Source organism: Rhea americana, unplaced genomic scaffold (assembly GCF_003343005.1).
Source record: "Rhea americana isolate MKP2758 unplaced genomic scaffold, rheAme1 scaffold_130, whole genome shotgun sequence".
NCBI lineage: Eukaryota > Metazoa > Chordata > Aves > Rheiformes > Rheidae > Rhea > Rhea americana.
This window is the reverse complement of record NW_028185373.1, coordinates 1,542,217-1,561,855: the sequence shown is the minus strand read 5'-3', so window position 1 is coordinate 1,561,855 and position 19,639 is coordinate 1,542,217. Positions and strand designations below refer to the sequence as shown.

The following is a 19,639-nucleotide window of genomic DNA, read 5'->3' as shown; positions in this document are numbered from 1 at the left end:
GGTATCTTTGTCGTGGAGTGGAATTTAATACAAGGCTCTGAATTTCAGCGTGAGAAAAATGATAAAGCTAGTGATTGTTATCGTATAGGAATGCAAAAAAAAAATTTTGTTCTCCTCTGTTACCAAGCATGTGCTTCTCCTTGGTAACAGATACATCCAATGATCCTCTAGTTGATAAAAGGCACATGCACACACACGTCCTTCCCACCTCCACTTTTTTGGGTTGCTACATTTATCTCAGTCTGTTAAGAGGAAAAAAATAAAAAGACCCACCACAGGTCCCTCTGTCTCAGCTCCTAGGCCCACTGTTTTTTTTTTAATGTCTTGGATAACAGACGTTATGACAAAGTGACAAGCACGAACACTAGGGGAGAGTTGTACTTTGTTGCTGCTGAGCTTTGAGGTGCTTATTTGTGGGCAAGTAGGATGGTCTCTGAGCACTCTCGGACCTGATCTTGCACCATGGGATCAAAGGAAGCCCTTGCTGTCAACTTCAGCAGGTAAAAGATCAGTCACGTAGTTTCTAATTTTCTAATTAAAGGTGCATCCTAGCAGAAAGTCCACCTATTTCATTTCAGCTATTTATGGATCAGCAATTTGAGTTAATGGGTTGGAGAAAAGGGTTGCTTCAGGTGGGGTCCTACCAGCTCAGGGTTCTTCCCTCTACTTGGAGGGGCGCAATGCTGTCCATCCCCCGCACATGACCCCGCGGGAAGTATTTCACCCCGTGCAGGGAGCTGGTGGACACTCGACTGTTCCGGGCATATTCCTGTGCTGAGCTTCTCACGTGGCCTCCAGCCAAAAGCAGCTGAAACATGCCCAAACTGGATCTGCCTCGCAGCTGCAGGCGGCTCTGCCTACATGAAGCCCACCACAGGCGACTGAGCTCTGACTGTAATATGAGGAAGAGAAGAAAAACATCTGCTTTCCCGGGCTCCTTTCTTGCAGAGCGCAAGGCTGCGCTTGAGAGGAGGTTGGGGCTAGCARCTGTGTGAATCAAAGTAGGAGTGAAACTGTGAGGTGGTGCAAAAATGAGTATCAGTGGCACAGGAGGAGATTATGGGGGAAGAGGACTTTTTACATAATAAACAATTTATTGTCACAGCAAAGTCCTTCCACAGGGGCACTGTAGCACAGGAAGGGGCAGGTCCGTTGATACAGCTGTATTTGTACCTCCTGAGAAGTCTTGGTGAAYGGTGGGCCATGCTCTGAAGGATTAGGTACTGTTTTGTAAGTACTGCAGTGCTGGCATCCAAGCCCAGATGGCAAATGTGTTCAGCACAGAGCTTCTCGGCGATCAGGTAACCAAAGTCAGGCTGAAGTTAACAGAGCTATTTGAGACATGTGCGAGGAGCTCGATGCACAAGTTACYTTTTTTATCTCTCCCTACCCACCTCCATCCTTCAGCTTCTCCTTCTGAAAGGGAGAAACCCCCAGGAGCAACACCGTGCTCATCCATAGGTTAGGGAGAGTGCTGTGCCATAGCGGCCTGGCACTGCAGGACCTCATCATTTGCRCGTTGGCGGGAACCAGAAATTGGCTACATCCTCTTCAATGCCTTCGTTTGAAGGAGAAAGTTAATCTGCAGGAGTGTATTCCTAATGTGCTTGCAAGAGGAGTTCAGTGAAGCAAAACGTGCAAACAGCCTTCTCCTGTGGACAGCTTGCTGGATCATTGTAGTTGCTGCATTTTTCTAAGCTGATGTTTTATGAGACTATTATTCCAGGATTGCTGCCTGCATGTATTTTGACAGGAAAAAAAAAACAATTGACATTTGATTTTTGTCTTGCAAAGCGGGTGTTGAGCAAGGGCGCCACCTAAATTTCAATAAGATTGCCATAATAGTGTAAAGTCGGGGTCTTACTACTAATGTCTGGTAGCTGTATTGGCACAATCCAAGCTGTTACGGTCATCAAAGTATCCAACTTCAGCAAGGGGTGCCCAAAGGGGTTCTGATTTGCAGCAGACTTCAGCAACTCTGGAGGAGTTAATACACATTATTGTTTCAGAAAATTGTGTATTTAGAAATGAAATCTGTGGATTAATGAGTCCCCAGCTAGGCTCAGATCCATTGCACTGACACAGCGTGTTGTACAGAATCAAGGCAATGCAGAGCAAATGCCAAAAATCTGCCATTACCTCACCCTGAAATTGCTAGAAGCTAAAGAGATCTTCAAGAGAGCATGAGATTTTATATATTTTGGGCCAAATGCGAGTTACTTTACCAGCTGCTTCAAGGGCAATTTGATGGATTATACATTTTGAGTAAGTTGTGTGGGATTTCAACCAACGGCTCTTACAAGTACCTAAGCRCAAGAGGGTGAGCTAAGGTGAGATTCTGAGCCTTAACTGTAAATGTCTTTAACACTGGATGTTTAAATCGCATCTTTTACAGTACCTCTTGTGGTTTATGTTGCCATAATGCCAGGCATGTTATTACTTTCTGGGCTTGAAAGATATTTGGTAATGCTTGATGCAATTAAATGCATTTTAGCTGAGCATAGGAGAATGTTGAACAGATTATTTTTTTTTCCATTGCTTTTGAATAAAAAAAAATCACAGCCTATAATCTGACATTTTGGGGTAAAAAGCTGATTTGTAAGATCAGTTCAGGCAGTCTTTATTGCTAATCCTAAGGAAACAGTTTCTGTGTGAGGAGCAAGCCAATTTAGATTTAAATTGTGGCTATGAAACCYTGCTGTGTTAGCTGTATTGTTATTCAGCTAATTTTTGGAGCCTGTGCACAACATAGTCTCAGATTGCTTCAAACCTTGTGCTTAAGGCTCAGAATGGCCAATTACTGGGTAATGGCAATCTGACAGAAGTTGATACTGCAAGATAGTATTTTCTGTGACTTTWGACAGCTGAAATTATGTTCCTGTCAATTCTTTCAATCCTGTTGTAGGTTGTATCATGTTCTATCAGTAGTCTAAATATATTGCATTATCTGCTGTGGACCCCTGATGAAATGCCTGGATAACCCTATATAGCATTGCAGATTGGCAGTGGAGGATGCTCTAGGGCCAAAGTTTGTATAGACACTGAGGTTACATTTAACTWCTTCTAGGGATAAGCTTTGTCACTACAGGAGTAGTCACGGCAAATTGAATCATTTCATTTCTCATCYACTGAAATGTGTGTTTATCCATTTCTTTAGCATTATTGTTAAGYTCAGAGTAGGTGCCTTTTTGGTTACAGGCGGTCGAGTGGTTTTCTGTAACAATGCTGACTATTTAGTGGGAAGCAGCTGCTAAAAATACGATTTACCAGCTTTTTTTATGAAGGTAAAGTGATTAACGTGAGAAGTGGGTTTTTCCCGGAAAGGTTTGTTTTCAGAATGCATTTCTGTATTAAAGAGGTATTTTGTRTTAGAMGTACATGTGCTGGGGGGAGAACGTRTACTTCAGACTCTGGGAAACGCAGCGGTGGGAGAGGGACCTGGAAGTTCCTGTGGAGCCCCGGCAGGCCCTCCTCGAGCAGAGGAGGTGTTTGCAAAGAGCACCTGCGTAGCAGGTCCCGTGGACTCCGTCACCCGCCTGCGGCACGTGGTTCTGCGTGTGGTTTCCCGAAGTGCACGTGCCGCTGCAGCGGGCACGTCTTTGTTTGCACTCCGTGCCCTGCCGTCRCCTTCTGCAGCGCTCACCGCCGATGGCGAGGGAAACCTTTTCAGTGGGTGTTCGCTGACGGGGGCTCCAGCTGGCTTCCAGCGAGCCTGAACGAGATGCGGTCACACCGGCCGCTGCGGTCGCGCGGSTTGCGTGGCTGCTCTAAGTCGGCCGAGGCAGTTGTCTCCGAAAATACTTCCTGTGACTGGAAAGACACCGGCTGTCAATTTAACCAACGTTAATGTAAGGCAGAGTACTAAGAACTCTATGTGCAGGAGTCTGTACTCTCTGCATAGATATACATACACATTTTATATACATATGTATTTGTGTGTGTACATACTTATATATATACAGTCCTCCATCGTGCCAGTTGCAAATCCTTTTGGTCTCTTGGGTAGTGCAGGCACTAGGCAGCTCTTACCTGAGCCCACTTGAGCTTTGCTCTGTTGAACTAAAGTCGCTCTCCTCAGGGTCTAAGTGAGAGCTGCGRCCCTGTGGACAGGAGGTGGAGTTGTGCTGGGTCCCAGGAGGGAAAGCGAGGGCRTGCGGTGATGGTTGCTTGCTAGCCAGGAAGGCCCACCTTATTCCTTGGAGGTGGCTCCATGGTAGGTGGGCTTTCCTGCGTTCCTGTCTAGGAGTGTTGTAGAGTAACTTAGTCCTTAAATGGACCTGTTGTGAGAAGCAGACTCTGGTGTGATTTGTTCTGCTCAATTTTTACCTTCTAGCAGCTTTCTCTAGGAAAGCAACCAGCCGTTTCAGAGAACATAGACAGGTGGACACAGAGATACGGACAAAAGTTGTACCAAGGGCTATCAGCAAATGTTACAATGTTGCATACATTTTATAAAGTTACAGTGGTTTTATTTTTTCCTGATTGAATTCTCTGTTTGACTACTTGTTCTACCATTGGGTTCATGAAAGGGAAACCTCTGGTGACCAAGGGACCTCGTGTGCCACCTCTGTGGCATCACTGCTGTCCCTTTGAGAAACCAGGATCTGGCGGGGGCCTTCCCTTGTGGACTCCTGCGTAAGACTTCGCTGTTGTCAACCTTGGCTGTTCAGATTTCAAAGTCCTGGCTTCCCCATGCAGTATTACTGGTTTAACAGTTGAAAACTTGGTAGTTACTTGTACGTAGTTCTCGAATCTTCACCCTTGTCTTCTGATTTCTGAGTTTTGGGGCTGTGTGTGTGTGTGGAGATCTCTTTCAAACTTTCTTCCCAAGCATATGGACTAGGAGCTTACTTTGTTATAAATGAAAGTCGAGACACTAATGTAGTCACTGATCTTTCAGTTACTTCTCTTTTCCCCTTGCTACGTATTGTGAGGTTCCAGATAAAATTGTGAAACTTGAAGCCCCTTCATTGCTTTCAGTGGCTCATTGGGTTAAGCCACAGAATTTTGATTTGAAATTTGGTCTGTTATCTTACGTTCTTCTGGCAGTGCTACTTGCATATCAGTTTCCTATAGAGGCATTTGTTTTCTTGCTTTAATTAGTTTTAAATTAAATTTAATTATTTAATTAGTAGTTTTCTTGTTGCTTTCTTCTCAACGTATTTTTGAATTCTCTTTGTGCCTGAGAAAGCCTTGTTTTGAGAAGTACTTACTGTAAATCTGTACAGTGACTTTCTCCCAGGGTACTGTTTATTAACAGCTACTTCCTGTTATACCTGGATGATAATGCATTATTTTGCAGCTGTCAGTTATATGCACTGGAGGGATGAAATGAGGGTGTTTCTGCAGCCTTAATTTTGCCATTTCCTTGCTTTTACATGTTTACTTTCACTGTTTTGATGCTATTCTTTTCAGAGATGGATGTATGTGGATGCATAATTTATAGTGAAGCTACTAAACGTATGCTTGTGTTAACGTATTATATTTCAGGAAATGATTTGAAGGACACTGCCGTGATTCCAATGACATTAGTAAGGACTTTGCTGGAAGCAGGACTAGAAGTTTTGTTGCTTCATCTGCAAAAAGTTCTCTAATACATATTATGGCACGTACAAGCATTTTAATTTAAGGCAGAATAAATGCCAAAATGCTGATATGCAGTCACCTGCTAAGTTTGTTGTGATCACCTGCTAAAAGTTTTTTTCCATCTGGAGAATAGCCAGTTGCAGCAGGCACTTGCTATAAAGCCCTACTCTTCCCTCTAACCCTTGGTTGTTCTATGTTGCTTGCTTAGAGTAAGCAGAACAAATTTTAATAGCCAAGAGAGCCTGTTTGTTACTGCAGTCTGTCTTCCAGGAAGATTGTTTTAATATTTTTCAGCTGTGGCTTACAACACAATGCACGCTCTGCAATGAGCTGAAWTGATGCACATGTGGCCATTGCTTATCCTCTTGAGATAATCTGCTTTCAAGTTTACATTCAGCAGTTTTAAGAACGTCACTAACAGTGCATGTCAGCAATGTGCTGCTTTTCATATGGACCATTATAATTTTAGTGGCATATGYAGGACCGAGGGAAGCCGCATGCTTAGGTTAAATTGACACCAGGTGTAGTTCTTATGTGGCACTCACATCTGGGTCCTTGAATTTGTTCTTGCAGTTTTTGTATTTTTAACATTTTTAATGATGTGTTAAACTGTGTGCCGTTTTTTGTACGCATGTGTTACCTATAAATGTCTTGCTAATTAAAACATGTCCTGCTTTCCACATCTTGGAATGCACCATATCTTTTTAAACTAACGAGCCGGAGAATGCTACTACATCTTCATGTATTTCAACAGACGTAACCCATTAAACTTCTTTGCCCCTCTGCTATACTGAGTTGTTTGTTAGCCTGCACTCAGGAAAATGGAGGTTATTAATGCAGCACTTACTCTTCACAAGAATATAACCTCATAAGTAAAGCAATCATGAGATGTTGTGACAAACCTTCTAGCAACTGAATTGTAATAGTCTGTCTTAAAAATTGGGCTGTTTTCTTGTATAACCGACAATATAAAAATGACTGGAAAGTTTATATATAGTATTACACTTCAAGGTTTTGGAGGAGTATCTAAAACTATCCAAAGCCRATGATTAGGTAAATATAAAATGGAAGAAGAATGATGTGGATTGCTATGTTGGTGCTTACCTGGCAGTGAGGGATACAGCTGAACCAAAGGAAACTGGTACTGGCTAGACTCAGACTATCCTGAGTACTCTTCTGCTTGCAAAATAGTCAGACGTTGCGTTATTTTCTACTTAGCTACTATTAGTAAGCTAAGCTACTAATAGCATCTACACGCATCTACTAATAGTAGCTTAACTACTATTTTCAGTTACATGGAGGAACAAAGGAACCCAACTCGCTTAAATCTGTGGCTCTCTAAAACCTTTTTCCGCTATACYTTCCCAACGTATGTCCGTTGGCTGGGTTCCTGGTGGGTATGAATTTAGTGGTTCCAGTGTTAATGCTGATGAGGTGAATCAAGTAGTTTCTTCTGGTAACTTTTACTGGAGTAAGAGAGACAGGACAGAGTGCCAGGACTGAGGTCTCTGGTTCTGGTACCTGAATCAGTGCAAAAGCTGCATCTTAATCTGGGCTTAATGCTGGTGCCTGCAGGGAACAGAGTCTAAGTTCCTCCACATGGAGGACAGGGCCTCCGTGGGGAGTTAACGTGGCCCGTGAAGGAGACCACCCACAAAAAACAAACAGCAAGCTGGTGTTGCTCAGACCAGAGATTCCTTTTCTGAGTGTGCTGTGCTCCAGTCTTGCACTACCCAGCTCTCAGAAACACTTCTAATGTTAGACCCAATAGTGCTGTTCTCAGTTGTAGTATGAGATCAGTATTACTAGTGCTGTGAGAGGGGGGAAAAAAACCACATTGCCATGAAGAGAACTAAAAAAAGATAAGTTATACATAATAAAGTTCCTTTGCTCTGTGCCTGTTGTCGACGATTGTCATGGAAACATTTTTTTTTTCCAGGAATAAATTTATTTTCTGTGAATAATGTCCACMGAGCTAAGAGAAAGAACATACATGAAACTTACACTTTATTGGAAACATTCTTTTCCTGGCTCCCAATGATKGTAAACATTTTATCTCCTGGCTTTTAAATCACTATGAAGGAGAGTATTACCTGGGCCTCAAAAGCAGCAGGTCTGTTGTTTTAATTGGCTTATTTTATTTTATTTTTTTCTTGCAAAGCTATATTGATATTAAAGCGTTTTATATGAGGGACTCTTAGTCTTCCATATGTGTAGTTATGCATTTCATCACTAAAATACGAAACAGGTATTATTTAATAAGAAACATACTACAAATCCATGATCGTGAAAATGGGAAGAAGCATAAGCAAGGTCTCTCGTGTAAGGATTGGTGTTRGAGGAATGTTGCTTGGTATCATTTCTCTGCTCTTGTTTCCCCACAAGTAACCTGAGATCTTCATCCATCTCGCTGTGACAGAAGAAATTTCCAGCATTAAAAAGGGAAGTTATACTTTATCAGAAACAGCTGGGTAGGATATGGTTCATTTGTGACCAAGGCATAAACCATGCCTTGCTGTATTTTAGCTCTCGCTGTTTCTTGTTGTCCTTCCAGCTTAGCAAGGCCATGCCTAGGTGAAGAGGACCTCCGTTTTCTAACAGTTGCCACACTGGCTTTGTTTGTGACAAGTTGCAGGTAGCAGTCAACTCTGGTCAACATAAAATAAGGACTTTGCTTGTCTTAACAGGTTTTCCATCTGCCACTGTGCCTGCACATCAGGCTCCCCATGCGTTTGTGTAACAGTCCTCGGAAAATGTCTTTCCCGTTGGTTGATTTATACCTTGAGATCCAAGGAGTGTTCACATTGAGTGATGGATGGTGTTATAGCATGTCAGTTCTACCTCATGAATGAGAGTCAAAAAGCCCTTTTTCGAAAAACATCTGATATTTGTAAAATGATGCTTGGCAAATATTTTACRTTTAAATCGCTAGGCAAATCCAGCTGTTTCAGGCATTCAAGTATACGTTTTCTTCTTGCCCTATATGACTCAGGTCTAGAGGCTGCTTCTGACAGGCTTGTAAAAAAATTCTTCTGAAACCTCTTTATTGCGTCCTCATTTATCTCTGTGCCTGGCTTTCTGCTGCCTCTACTTCCATCAGTCTTTGCCTAATCTCTCTTGACTTGTGTAGATATCTTGAGAGGCCAGGGAGGTAAATATGTGCTTCTGTCCCTTGGGGATGCAGTTACTGCTACTCCATTAGTTAGATGACCAAGGGAGCACTGAAAGGTCACAGGAGCTGGTTTCTTTTTGCTAGCGGCAAGATAGATCCCATCCGTGACCCATTCAGGGCAAGTCGTGTATTGCTTCCCGTACGTGTGACTGTGCTGCAGCAGCGCAAATTCCAGCTTTCCCGGCTGTGCTGTTTCCTCCTGTGCTGTTCTCTGGCTTCCTGACATCYATATACCGTATGAACTGCTGCTTTGGGCTTAGAGGACTAAGCAAAAGTGTAATTCATGGGAAGTTTTATTCAGACCATCTGGGAAGGGGCAGAATTACCACCCTTGCTTCCCTCAAAACCATCTCCTGTCAGTTGCTTTGCTGTAAAGGTCTGGCCATTTCAGATGGCACAGTTATTAGTAGGTAAGACTATTTCTTTCTTTCAGTTGTTTGAAAATGCAGTGAAGAAGTAGTTGGGAAGAGACGGATTTATGAAAACAGCAGAGAAGTATGTCCAGGAGAGGATAACAGAAGTCATCCATGAAGTTATCCACAAATATGACATGAAATAAGAAGTATTTKGAAGAATCATATAGCAGAGAATGGCTCTCCTCCAATGAAGCTGAGCTGCTGTGTGGAAATGGGCCACCTCAGGTGAGACACCAGCTGCGTGTCAAATCAGCAATTTCCTGYGTTCCATTTCCTCCCTTCCTGACTTAAGTACAAGAAAGAAGGAGGAAGAACTGCAGAAATATGGGCAATAGCCTGCTATGTGAAGGAGCACTAAGCTGGAAAGTGAGGAAGCTTGGAGGGATCTGTGCTCACAGTCTTGCAACACTGACAGTTTTAAGACCTTCATGTGATCTGCCCTCGCTCCAATTGGATGGGAGCAGCTGTAGAAGATGTCCTTACATTAGTGCCTTGACAAACCAAAAATCTCATTACCCTGGAAACACTACCTTGACTGCTGATCCAGTAGGCAGCAGGGCTGTGGGTGAGCTGGGCTGTCTGCATCAGCATCGGTATTTGCATGGCTTCTCATGATACTTCACATCTTTTTACAAGCCTGAATTTGTCCAACTTTACCTTTTGGGAGGCTTGTTTTATCTCACTTGATTGAAGAGCTGTCTGTTACTAGACCATCCTTTCTCATGTAGTTACTTGCAGAAAATCATCCAGTCACTGCTTAATGTTCTCTTAWGTGAAGCTGAAAAGCTGAAATCTGGGACCTCAGACTGTTCCTAGAGGTCTCTTCAGAACTCCTTCCAAAATTTCAGYGTCATCTTTGAAGTAATGGAACCAGAACTGGATACAGTAATCTAAGAATAGTCTCCTAATTATTCCTGTCCATGACATTAATACCTTTTCTTACTTATAACTGATCCATCCTGCCTACGCTTTTTAGGATTATGCTCATTAGGTTATATGTGGTATCAAGAGGGCTCATCTTCATTTACTTATCTAAAGTATTCCTGAATCCCTTTCCATCCTGCTGGATACTGTCGTCTTTAGTGTGTAGGTAATGGAAGATTTTCTTCTTTTATCTCTTAATGATTTGATTCTCTTCATTCAGGCTACCTTGAATCTGCAGTATATGAGTGAGCATACTCTGAGCTACTATGTGTATTCTTCTTTAGATGACGATTTAAAGCTTTCTTGACTGTCTAGTCTGCCACTAAAGGGAGCATTCCCCTGCCTGCTGAGACGGTCTAAACCGTATCCTTCTCTTCAGTGGCTGTTTTTATGTATCGTGAAGCCCTTTGCACACACTGTCAGAAGCTTTGAAGAGATGAGWGTACTTTAAGAGAAATGACTCCTCCTTAAAGTTTTTTTTTTTAACAAATACCAGAGAAAATTCAATTAAAAAAATATACAAGTAATCTGTCCTACGAAGTAAACACAAAAATTACTGAAGACTGAACATCACCATTTAAGGGTTAAGCAAAGAGATGGTACTGTTTATTTAATGTCAAATCTCAATGCATCTCTATTTGAATATCTGCAGAGAAGCGTTCCAGCATGCATACATGTATGCACACACGCACACACGTGTTGAAGTCTTTTCCTCCCACTCCATTTTTAGTAAGCATACAAGGCAAGTATAAAAGGTATCAAAGGTTTATGACTGAATAGTAATTCTTTTCTATCCTTGATCAAATAACTTCTCTCGTAGAGAAGTTGAGGTAGGTTTGGACTATTGCTGATTTCTTTGAAACTAATAGCTGAGCTGTAAACAGAAGGGATAACACCTGGTGTCATCTTTTTGCGATACTCTCAGAGATCCTCTGCTATTTTCTTTGAAATCAGTTCTTCAAAGGTGACTAGAGTGCTAACATTTGTTAAGGAAATGGGATGCCAAGCAGGATAGCCAAAGGGGATTCCGCTAAAAATGCCACCCTGGGAGCCTCTTGAGACTGTTTGTCTGAATTGGGTATGTGGGCTGCAAGGTAATTTGACAAATCCCTAACTTCCAGCATGTTMATTTTTCTTTAGTTTCATTATGTTTTCTCCCACGGTGAAAGTTAAGTTTGTGTTTTCGCAATGATATCTTGGTTCATCCATGTCTGATTTCTCTCTATCTTGAGTGGGAGTTGTGTAGTCCTTTCTGTAGGTGCACAGTTCACTGATTTGTGGAATACGTCTGCTTGGACAATCCTTTTCTTAAATCCTTTATTTCTTAAGATATTGGAACTTGTTGCTTAAAAAGTTATTTCTTTGCTGTACTCTGAGATTTGCTAAGTTTTAACACCTAAAGCAAAGAATAAACACTACGCAGTGAATGAGGTTTACRTTTTCTAATCCTTGGATTTGGTTATGAAAAGTGACTTTTATTTTGCTTGCCTGATTTCTTGGGTGCCCCAACTGAGATGCCCTTAAGGGTATTGCTTTCACAAAGGGCTAAGAATTTCACATACTTCAAAGTTAGGTCTGTTTAACATGATTTGAATTAGCCACCCAAAATCAATGATCAGTTATGAAAATAAAGCTCCTTTTTTTTTTTTTTGTTTTTTTTTTTGACATGGTTTTGTTTCCTTTATATGCAACCTTTCTATGACCCAGTGGATACTATTTTTTTTGACTTTGCATCAAGAAAGAATTCTGAGTGAAATTTTTTTTTTTTTTTTGTAGTGAGAACTGTGGTAAATGCAAAGCAAGCTCTAAGTGACAGACCATGGTCATCGAAAGGAAAGAATAAAAGAAAATAAATTAATCACATCAGTCATCTAAGGGTCCTCAAAGAAGAACTTGAGCTGGGCAATACATAATCTGACTCTTTGTCTCACCCTGCTTGAACAGGGAGGTTGGACTAGATGATCTCCAGAGGTCCCTTCCAACCTCAACCATTCTGAGAGTCTGTGATTCTGTCCCGCTCTGCCCACTAAGTTTAAAATATTTATTTATTTATTTATTTATTTTGTCTTTAAGCAGATGGATTTACCAGACGGTGAGAGTCTCAAGTTCAGGCTGTGCTGCTGCCAGCCCATTCGGCCGCGTCCCGCAGTCCAGTGCTCTGCACACCATGCGGGTGGTCGGGGTGCACTGGGGACAGTGCTGAGACCTGCCACTACTGCCAGCACTGGCACCAYTTCCAGCAGCACTGCTGGAAGCAATCGCTGGCTGGGGTGGGAGGGGAAGTCTATCCATGTGGTGATCCRTAGTTGAAATTTCTCATCTTGCATTGTGTTTAATTCTCCACGCCAAGCCCCGCAGTGCTGGTTGGATTCTTATTCAGACCCATTTCCTCTCCATTCAGTGGGACCTCTCTCTGGCAGAGGACTGCAGCAACTGACTTCCTCTTATTTAAAGTTAGGAGAGCATTTGCAGAAGGAGACAAAATGGAATGATTGGATAAATGGGGAAATAATAATAATAAAAAAAAAGTCCAAAATGTCAGGCCCAGATTTTGCAAGGCCACGTGCAGTCTGCATTTCCACCGTAAAATTAAGCATATTATCACTTTATTTTGCAGGCTGCGGCAAAATTATTGCRCAGCTTTTCTTCTAGTTGCCATTGCAAGTATCTGACATCAGTTTTGTTCCAGACCTCTTGACCTTKGCTGAGCAAGCGTGTGCCATAGAGAAAACCTGTTTTCTGGCAAACAGGAAGGCTTGCTTCCAGTGAGATGCATCCTTCTGCCAAGAGACAGCCTGTATAAAAACATGCAGTCTGGCAAATGAGAAACCCAAGGCTGAATTCAGACCTGGGTTTCCTGAGTACTAACATAACACATGACTGAGTGCACTAGTAATCATGTGGCTGTCACTTGGTTTTTGTTCAGATGGAATGATAATGCATCCTAACTGGATCCAATCTGAGATTAATCAAGGAACCCTTGGTAGAGGAATAGATATTTTTGCTGTAAAACCATAGATTGAATAAAAATCTTTGCCGCTTAAAAAAAAAAATCTATTGCCTTCCATGAATTTTATATGTATTTGAAAAGCAATTCTACAGCAACCTTGGCTTGCCTTCCCCCTCTGCCCCTTTSTAACATCCTTATTCTTTTTGTGTTTAACTTCACCCTGGCATCCAGCATTTGATTTCCCACTGGCAGGACATTACAGGAATGCCGTAACTTGAATTTCTTCTTGAAGTACAACAGAGGTTTAGGTGGGAAAATACAAGATTTTTCAGTTGAGGTTTTGAGCTGGAGGACTGGGCTGATGAAAAATCCCACTCTCAGGAAGGCTGAGCCCCACTGACAAGACCCTGTTGCTTTGCTGCCTTACTGCTCTATAGCAAGATCAATCTAAATAGACCTTTGCATGTCCATTGGGTAAGGAAACATTTTTTCCTGCACTAACGAAAGTTTTTGACCCGTGATTTTTCAAAATGTCATAGTGGAGTTATTTATAACCAGCAGAAGGGGAGAGGGGAGAAGATCACTTAGACTTGTGCCCACTGAGCACCTGGAAGCTCCTTTTCCCCAGCACCACGCATCAGTCACTGCCTTGTGGCTTTGGCTCGCTGTCAGGGAGCGGATCTGTGCAGCTGCCCGTCAAACCTGTGAAATGTGCCTCGTGCATGGGCATATGGATGCTGTGCTGGGGCTTTGCTCAGGAGACAGCTGTGCCAGCCCGGGAGAAACCTGTCGTGTGCTGAATGCTAGATTAGCCCAGGACAAGATGTGCTAGAAGAAAGGCGGTTATCTCCAGCAGCAGGATACCAGGTGGGGAACGCTTCCCRGGGGGTGGTCCAACTATTTGCAGCTCTAAAGGCAGGATCCATGCATTGAGCAAGTCTTTCCTCTGGTGATAATGTTTTTCACCTCATTTGGGGAAGATGAAGGGGAGGATGGAGGAGATCAGGAGAAAAGAGGCATTGTGTGTCCTCAMTTAGGATCACAGGATAGCTCAACGTTTCCTCTGAGCCACCTACCATGCTTTGTTGCAGTTTTTGAGTGATCCTTCAGTGCAGAAGGACAAATAAGCAAACAGCTGTTGAACTTGATTTATCCTTGTCTTCACTTCTTCAAGTTTAATAAGATTCATTTGGATTTGATTTGGCTTCTTTCTGTCCATCTCCAAAGCGTCCCCAGCATGCATGCACCTGTCTTTTGCTACTCCTTGGAGGTTACTCCTTGTGGTTAACCAGAAACTTAATGGTCTCACAAGTCCTCCTGACAAGGAGGAAATTGGGGTCAATGTATACCTATTTGCAAAGAACGTGCAAAATGTGTTTTCTCTGGATATAGTAGTGATCTAGCAACAGACACCCAGCACCCAGCTTTCTCCAGGCAATATCCAGCCCCTTAAACAGTCTCTTCTTGCTCCTTCTTAGGGCCTTGCTGTGACTGCTTCTGTGCCCTTTAGTGTCCATCAGCTGTTTTTTGTTTTTTGTTGGTTTTTTTTTTTGGTCTTTTTTTCATCCATTCTTGCAGATTCACAGACCCTCTTAAAACACTATCTGGCAAAAATCCTCCACCCATATGTGTCAAGCATGTGCCTTTGTTTGGGTGATGACGTGCTGGTATTTGCTGCTGTTGTTTTAGCTGTTTGGTTCTGTAAGCAAAGTAACTGTTTCCTACAACTATCTTTAGAGAATAGTGGTGTTTACACTTCCCCCTCACCTCCATTCCGGTATGGTTTAGCCAAACCTGAACTATTTTAGTACTACAATCAATAGAAGCAGTAATTGCTCATATGATGTGTCACACCATAAACTCCAGGAAAGCAATTCATTCTAACAGTGCAATTCTAGGACTCTGGAACCAAAAATATGGCCTATTACTCATCTTTGTATCTCACAACACAGAATAACCTAAACCATTTATTTATTTACACAGCAAAGATTTAGCCAAAAGCAAAGTGTTGAATGTCAAGAGCCACTGTGCTACATATTCGGAGTAATTACTTCCTTTATCATTTATTTATTATTTCTCTGCCAAAATTGGCTGAGAATTCCAGTGGCGAGATAGGCGTGATGCAGGCAGTGCAGAGGCAGCGAGCCCCTGCTTGAAACTTGGGGGAGCAAAACAGGATAACTGGCACGTCCTGAGAACTTTTGAAAACTTGAATGCATTTATTTCATGTTTAGCTAACGTCTGCTGCATCTTCTGTAGTGAATTGCTTTTTCCCCAATACAAGGGACACTGAAGGCGGAAAGAGCTCAGGATGAAGTGTGGATCTAAAARCCGCTTTCTTGTGCGCGAGGGTAGGTGGGGGGCCTGACCAAGGATCTGTTGAAGTCAAGGAGAAGATCTGTCCTTGAGGCACAGAGTTCTCATTCTTYGTGACAGTGAAAAAGCTGTCAAGGAGTCAGATAGTTGGCTCTGACTTCTGTGGTCGGGCGTTTGCCCCCCGCTTCTCACAGGCACGCTCCACGTTTGCAGGAGACGGGCATGCATTCAGCGCTGTGCTTTTTTAGTCAATGAATTGGGAATGGCTTACTCATATGGATAACGGAGGATTCACAGGATGCCTCAGAATACAGATTACTGTTCCATATTGTTAGTACTCCGTATTTGGTATCCTGCAGCTGTAGAAAATATTAGCATTTTATGTTTAAAAAAGCCCAAACTCTTGCAGAGATTGTATTGTGCTGCCAGCAAGCAAACTGGCATGTCATGTTTCTGTTACCCTTAAATTTGTTTGTCCTCACCAGAATAAATTCTGTGGTTTGCTGTCTAAATAATCTATGCAAGCCTCTCTCCGTGGTCTTACCTCATTAGATGGAAAAATGTACTGTTTCCTTGGTGAATCACCTGAGGCTTTCAAAAATGGTTAAGTTAAGCTCTGATTTTTCCCTTTTGTTTTAGCTTACAACTAAATGATCTTTCTTTAATGTGACTAGCCAGGAGTGCAGCTTCCAGKCATTTGTGGTTCTGGTGCTAAGTGCAATACTGTGTCTTTCACCCAGGTAGCTGTCTGCAGTGTGATGTTCAGTCTTATCTTCCTATCAAGGGTATTTCATTAGAATAATCTTTTAACAGCAGAAATGCATCCAGCTAGTTATGTATCTAGTGATACTGGCTTCTTGTTTTCTTAAGACAAAATATTAAGCCCAGACTCCTGTAGTTTTATTCTTCAGTTCCTGTACTGATAAAACTTGATGGGGCTTCAAGGGATTTTTGTCAAAGGTTCTGAGTCTATTTTTGTTGTCATGTTTCCAGATCATACTTCTGTGTGTGTTTGTTTTAAAGGAAAACCAAAATGCTCACTAATATAACCTTTCCTTTCCTTGAAGGCAAAAAGTAGCAGACTGATCAAACTGAGAGCTGCCACGCGCTTGATGTGCAGTTGGCACTTGCTCAGGCTAGGAAGGTGGCCTGATACGTTTTAAATAAGTTCGTCTCCCGGTTGCCAGAGTCTTGCCAGCCCGCAGTACCGTGAATTATAACAATGCAGTTGGCATTAGCTGAAAGTGAATTTGCTGTGACTAGTTCATCCGCTGCAYGGAGGAGTGTGGTACACAAGCTGGAGTTGGAAGGATGTCTGTTTTCCCTTGTGCTATTAGCTGGGTATTGAGAATTGGCAATTAGGTCAGTAAAACTCCAAGACGTTCCCCACATTTATTATTTTTTGTCTTTGTAAGGTAATGGGGGAGATCATCCACAAAAAGGCGTGCAGTGAAGATGCAAGTGTAGCATCTTTCTTTGCTTGGGTCGCTCTGGGAAGGCAGCGGGATTATGCCGTTTTGCACACACTTCGTTGGCCCTGTGCCCATGCAAACGAGACCCTTTCACATCTGCTTCATGTAAAATTCAGCATCGTGCAGGAATACTGAGTGCTGCTTTTCCCTCCGAGGAGCGTGGAGATGGGTTCGCCACGGCCCTTTGCTGCTCGGCTGGCATCTGCCGCTAAGTCACTGGCCGCTGCGCGTGATCTGGAAGTCTGCGGCACCCAGCCTAAATAAGAGACCTTGAGAAAATAAGGACCTGTGTTTTTGGGGCAGATAATGGAGGCGACATACTTTTCTTGCAGCTATTTAGTGAATTCATCAAAACAATAAAAGGAACCAGCTTCTTTAGACGTAGAGTGATACACTAGCCTGGCCTGCCCTTTTGCTCACATGGGGTGTACGGCACCAGCAGTAAGAATGAAAGCATTTTGATAGGAGCCGGCCAACACTATCTTGCAGGCTGTGATACAGAATCTCCTTAGTTTTACTATATGCGTTCCCTAAGGGCCCCATTTGGTGTGGACAGCTCTGAGTAGATGTGCAATTTAGCACTTGCGTGAGGCAGTCTTGCCTGCTTGCATTTTGCAAAATTATGGGGCTCTAGAAGAAACAAGAGGATCATCTTGCACGTATGTTTTAAAACATAACAACAAATGTGCCAAGTGACTGGTATCAAAATAATTCAGTTTTTCATAGTTTTGTGTGTGTGTATATGTGTATATATATATAAGTTTTTTAAAAATCATGCAATACTAATATTCCGGTCTAGTTTAAGAAACTTGTTATGGAAGTGTATTATCTCAAATCACAAGTCCAAAGCTAGAAACAGCCAAAAATGATACTTACCGYGTTAGTGCCAGTAGGAAGACTTTCTGAGAAAATGGATGCAATAGATGTCCAGCATTAACTGTGCTATTTATTTGGGTATGGTTAAAGAGATTGTCTCCTCCCCTTTGTTACCTGTTTCTTGCAACAACTTTTGTCAGTCATGCTACAAGAGGAAAAAGAAAGAAGTTAAGCTGTGGGGAAAGCAGCTATTTCTCTGTGCAGGGCAGTGGTTCCTGAAACAATGTATCCTTTKGGACTGGCGTTTTTGATTTATTTTGTGGTTGTTTTGGGGTTGTTTGTGCAAGGTTAAAGCCATAAATCACTGGTGGGACTGACAACAACCCCTTCTTCTCTGTTTCTCGTTAGGTGGCAGTGAAAGTAATTGACAAGAAAAGAGCCAAAAAGGACACCTATGTCACCAAGAATCTGCGACGGGAAGGGCAGATCCAGCAAATGATCCGCCACCCCAATATTGCTCAGCTGCTGGATATACTGGAAACTGAAAACAGCTACTACCTTGTCATGGAGCTGTGCCCTGGTGGCAACTTGATGCACAAGATCTATGAGAAAAAAAGACTTGAAGAGCATGAAGCACGCAAATATATCAGGCAGCTTATTCTGGCAGTAGAGCATCTTCACCGTGCAGGAGTAGTTCACAGGTAATCTTAACCTCTGGTAAAATTTATCCAAGAGTCTCTAAGTGGTATTTATTATTTCTGCATTTATTTATATAATAAGCAGATGCTAKTATAAAAATAAATCTCAACTAGCTTTTTGGTTAATTTGTCTAATTTTGGACAATAGAAAGTATCACCAGAAAGCACTTAAATAAGTGTGGAACTTCAGGTGAGCACACGGGAGCCTTGCTGACTCCATGCTGTTAAAAATAGTCCCATGCTTTGCAAAGGTAGGTCTCCTTCCTCCTAATAATACTATTTTGCTCCTTTAGAGCTTTGTACTGCCAGTTACTAATGAATGTTTCCACTGTTTCTTTGGGGAGGTTGTTATAGCTGTGTTTCACTGGTGGAAATACAGCAGTGTAGTGGAGTGAACTGATTTGCCCAAAGACCCCCAGTCGCTTAGCTGGGACAAAGCCAGAACTGGATCAGAGAAGATCACACTCCTGCTCCTCTGCTCTTTCCCCACTGAACTTCACAGGACTGAAAAAAGGCAAAATACGGGGTATGGAACTTCAGTTCATCTTGAAGTGTCTTCGCAGGAGAACCGCAAAACTGTTGCGATAGGTCCTGAAGAGAAAGAAGAGATTCTTTTAAATGAATAGCCAGCGCATGTGTCTCGTTGGAGAAGGATGCCGGGGGGYTGAAAGTTAACTTGGGCTCAGGAGGAAACTGGACAAGTTAATCAAGGAGAAATCTACTGCTCAGGGGTCCTGAATCAAGAGTAGCTGCCTCTGTAGAAGTCTCTGAGCAGCAAATGGTACAGACCRGGGGTACAGGGGGAGGTATCTCATGTGATTGCCTACAGCTTACTCCTTTCTCTAGCGATACGCTCTCAGCTGCTGTGGAGACAGCACRGTGAGCTAGCGGGACCTATGGTCTGACCTAGTATGTTGCCTTCTCTGTTCTTAGGTGTATTTGWAGGGTCCCATCTAAAAAGGAGACTAAATTTTTATAGTTCAAACTGACTGCAGTTCCAGTCTGGGCTCCCATGGACTTGGCATGGGACGCTGAGCAAGTTGTGTAGGCTCCATCCTYCAAGTTATGTAGGCAATTTGGAGGGGCTAAACACTTGAATATTTGGGAAGATCTAGATCTTCATTTCACTGRCTGTTCTTACGCTGTAGAAGGTGGAGAGCTGTTGTGTGTGCTTGTCCTYAGGGCTGCTGTGCAGTCAGCTGGCAGCCTGCAGCTGGCTTGCCCAGCTGTGCCCAGCTGTGTGTGGAGCTGTCTGCTGCTGTGCTGCACTGTCGAGGGTACATGGCTTG

The 19,639-nt window shown here is 42.7% G+C and overlaps 1 protein-coding gene across 1 annotated transcript in view; it reads left to right on the top strand.

Annotated features, from left to right (window-relative positions):
• The window catches only part of HUNK (hormonally up-regulated Neu-associated kinase), a 59,152-nt gene that overhangs the window by 3,217 nt on the left and 36,296 nt on the right, over positions 1-19,639 (top strand). The window contains exon 2 of the mRNA XM_085297840.1: positions 18,061-18,353. Coding sequence (XP_085153966.1) covers positions 18,061-18,353 — 293 coding nt within the window. The remainder of the gene's footprint in view (positions 1-18,060; positions 18,354-19,639) is intronic.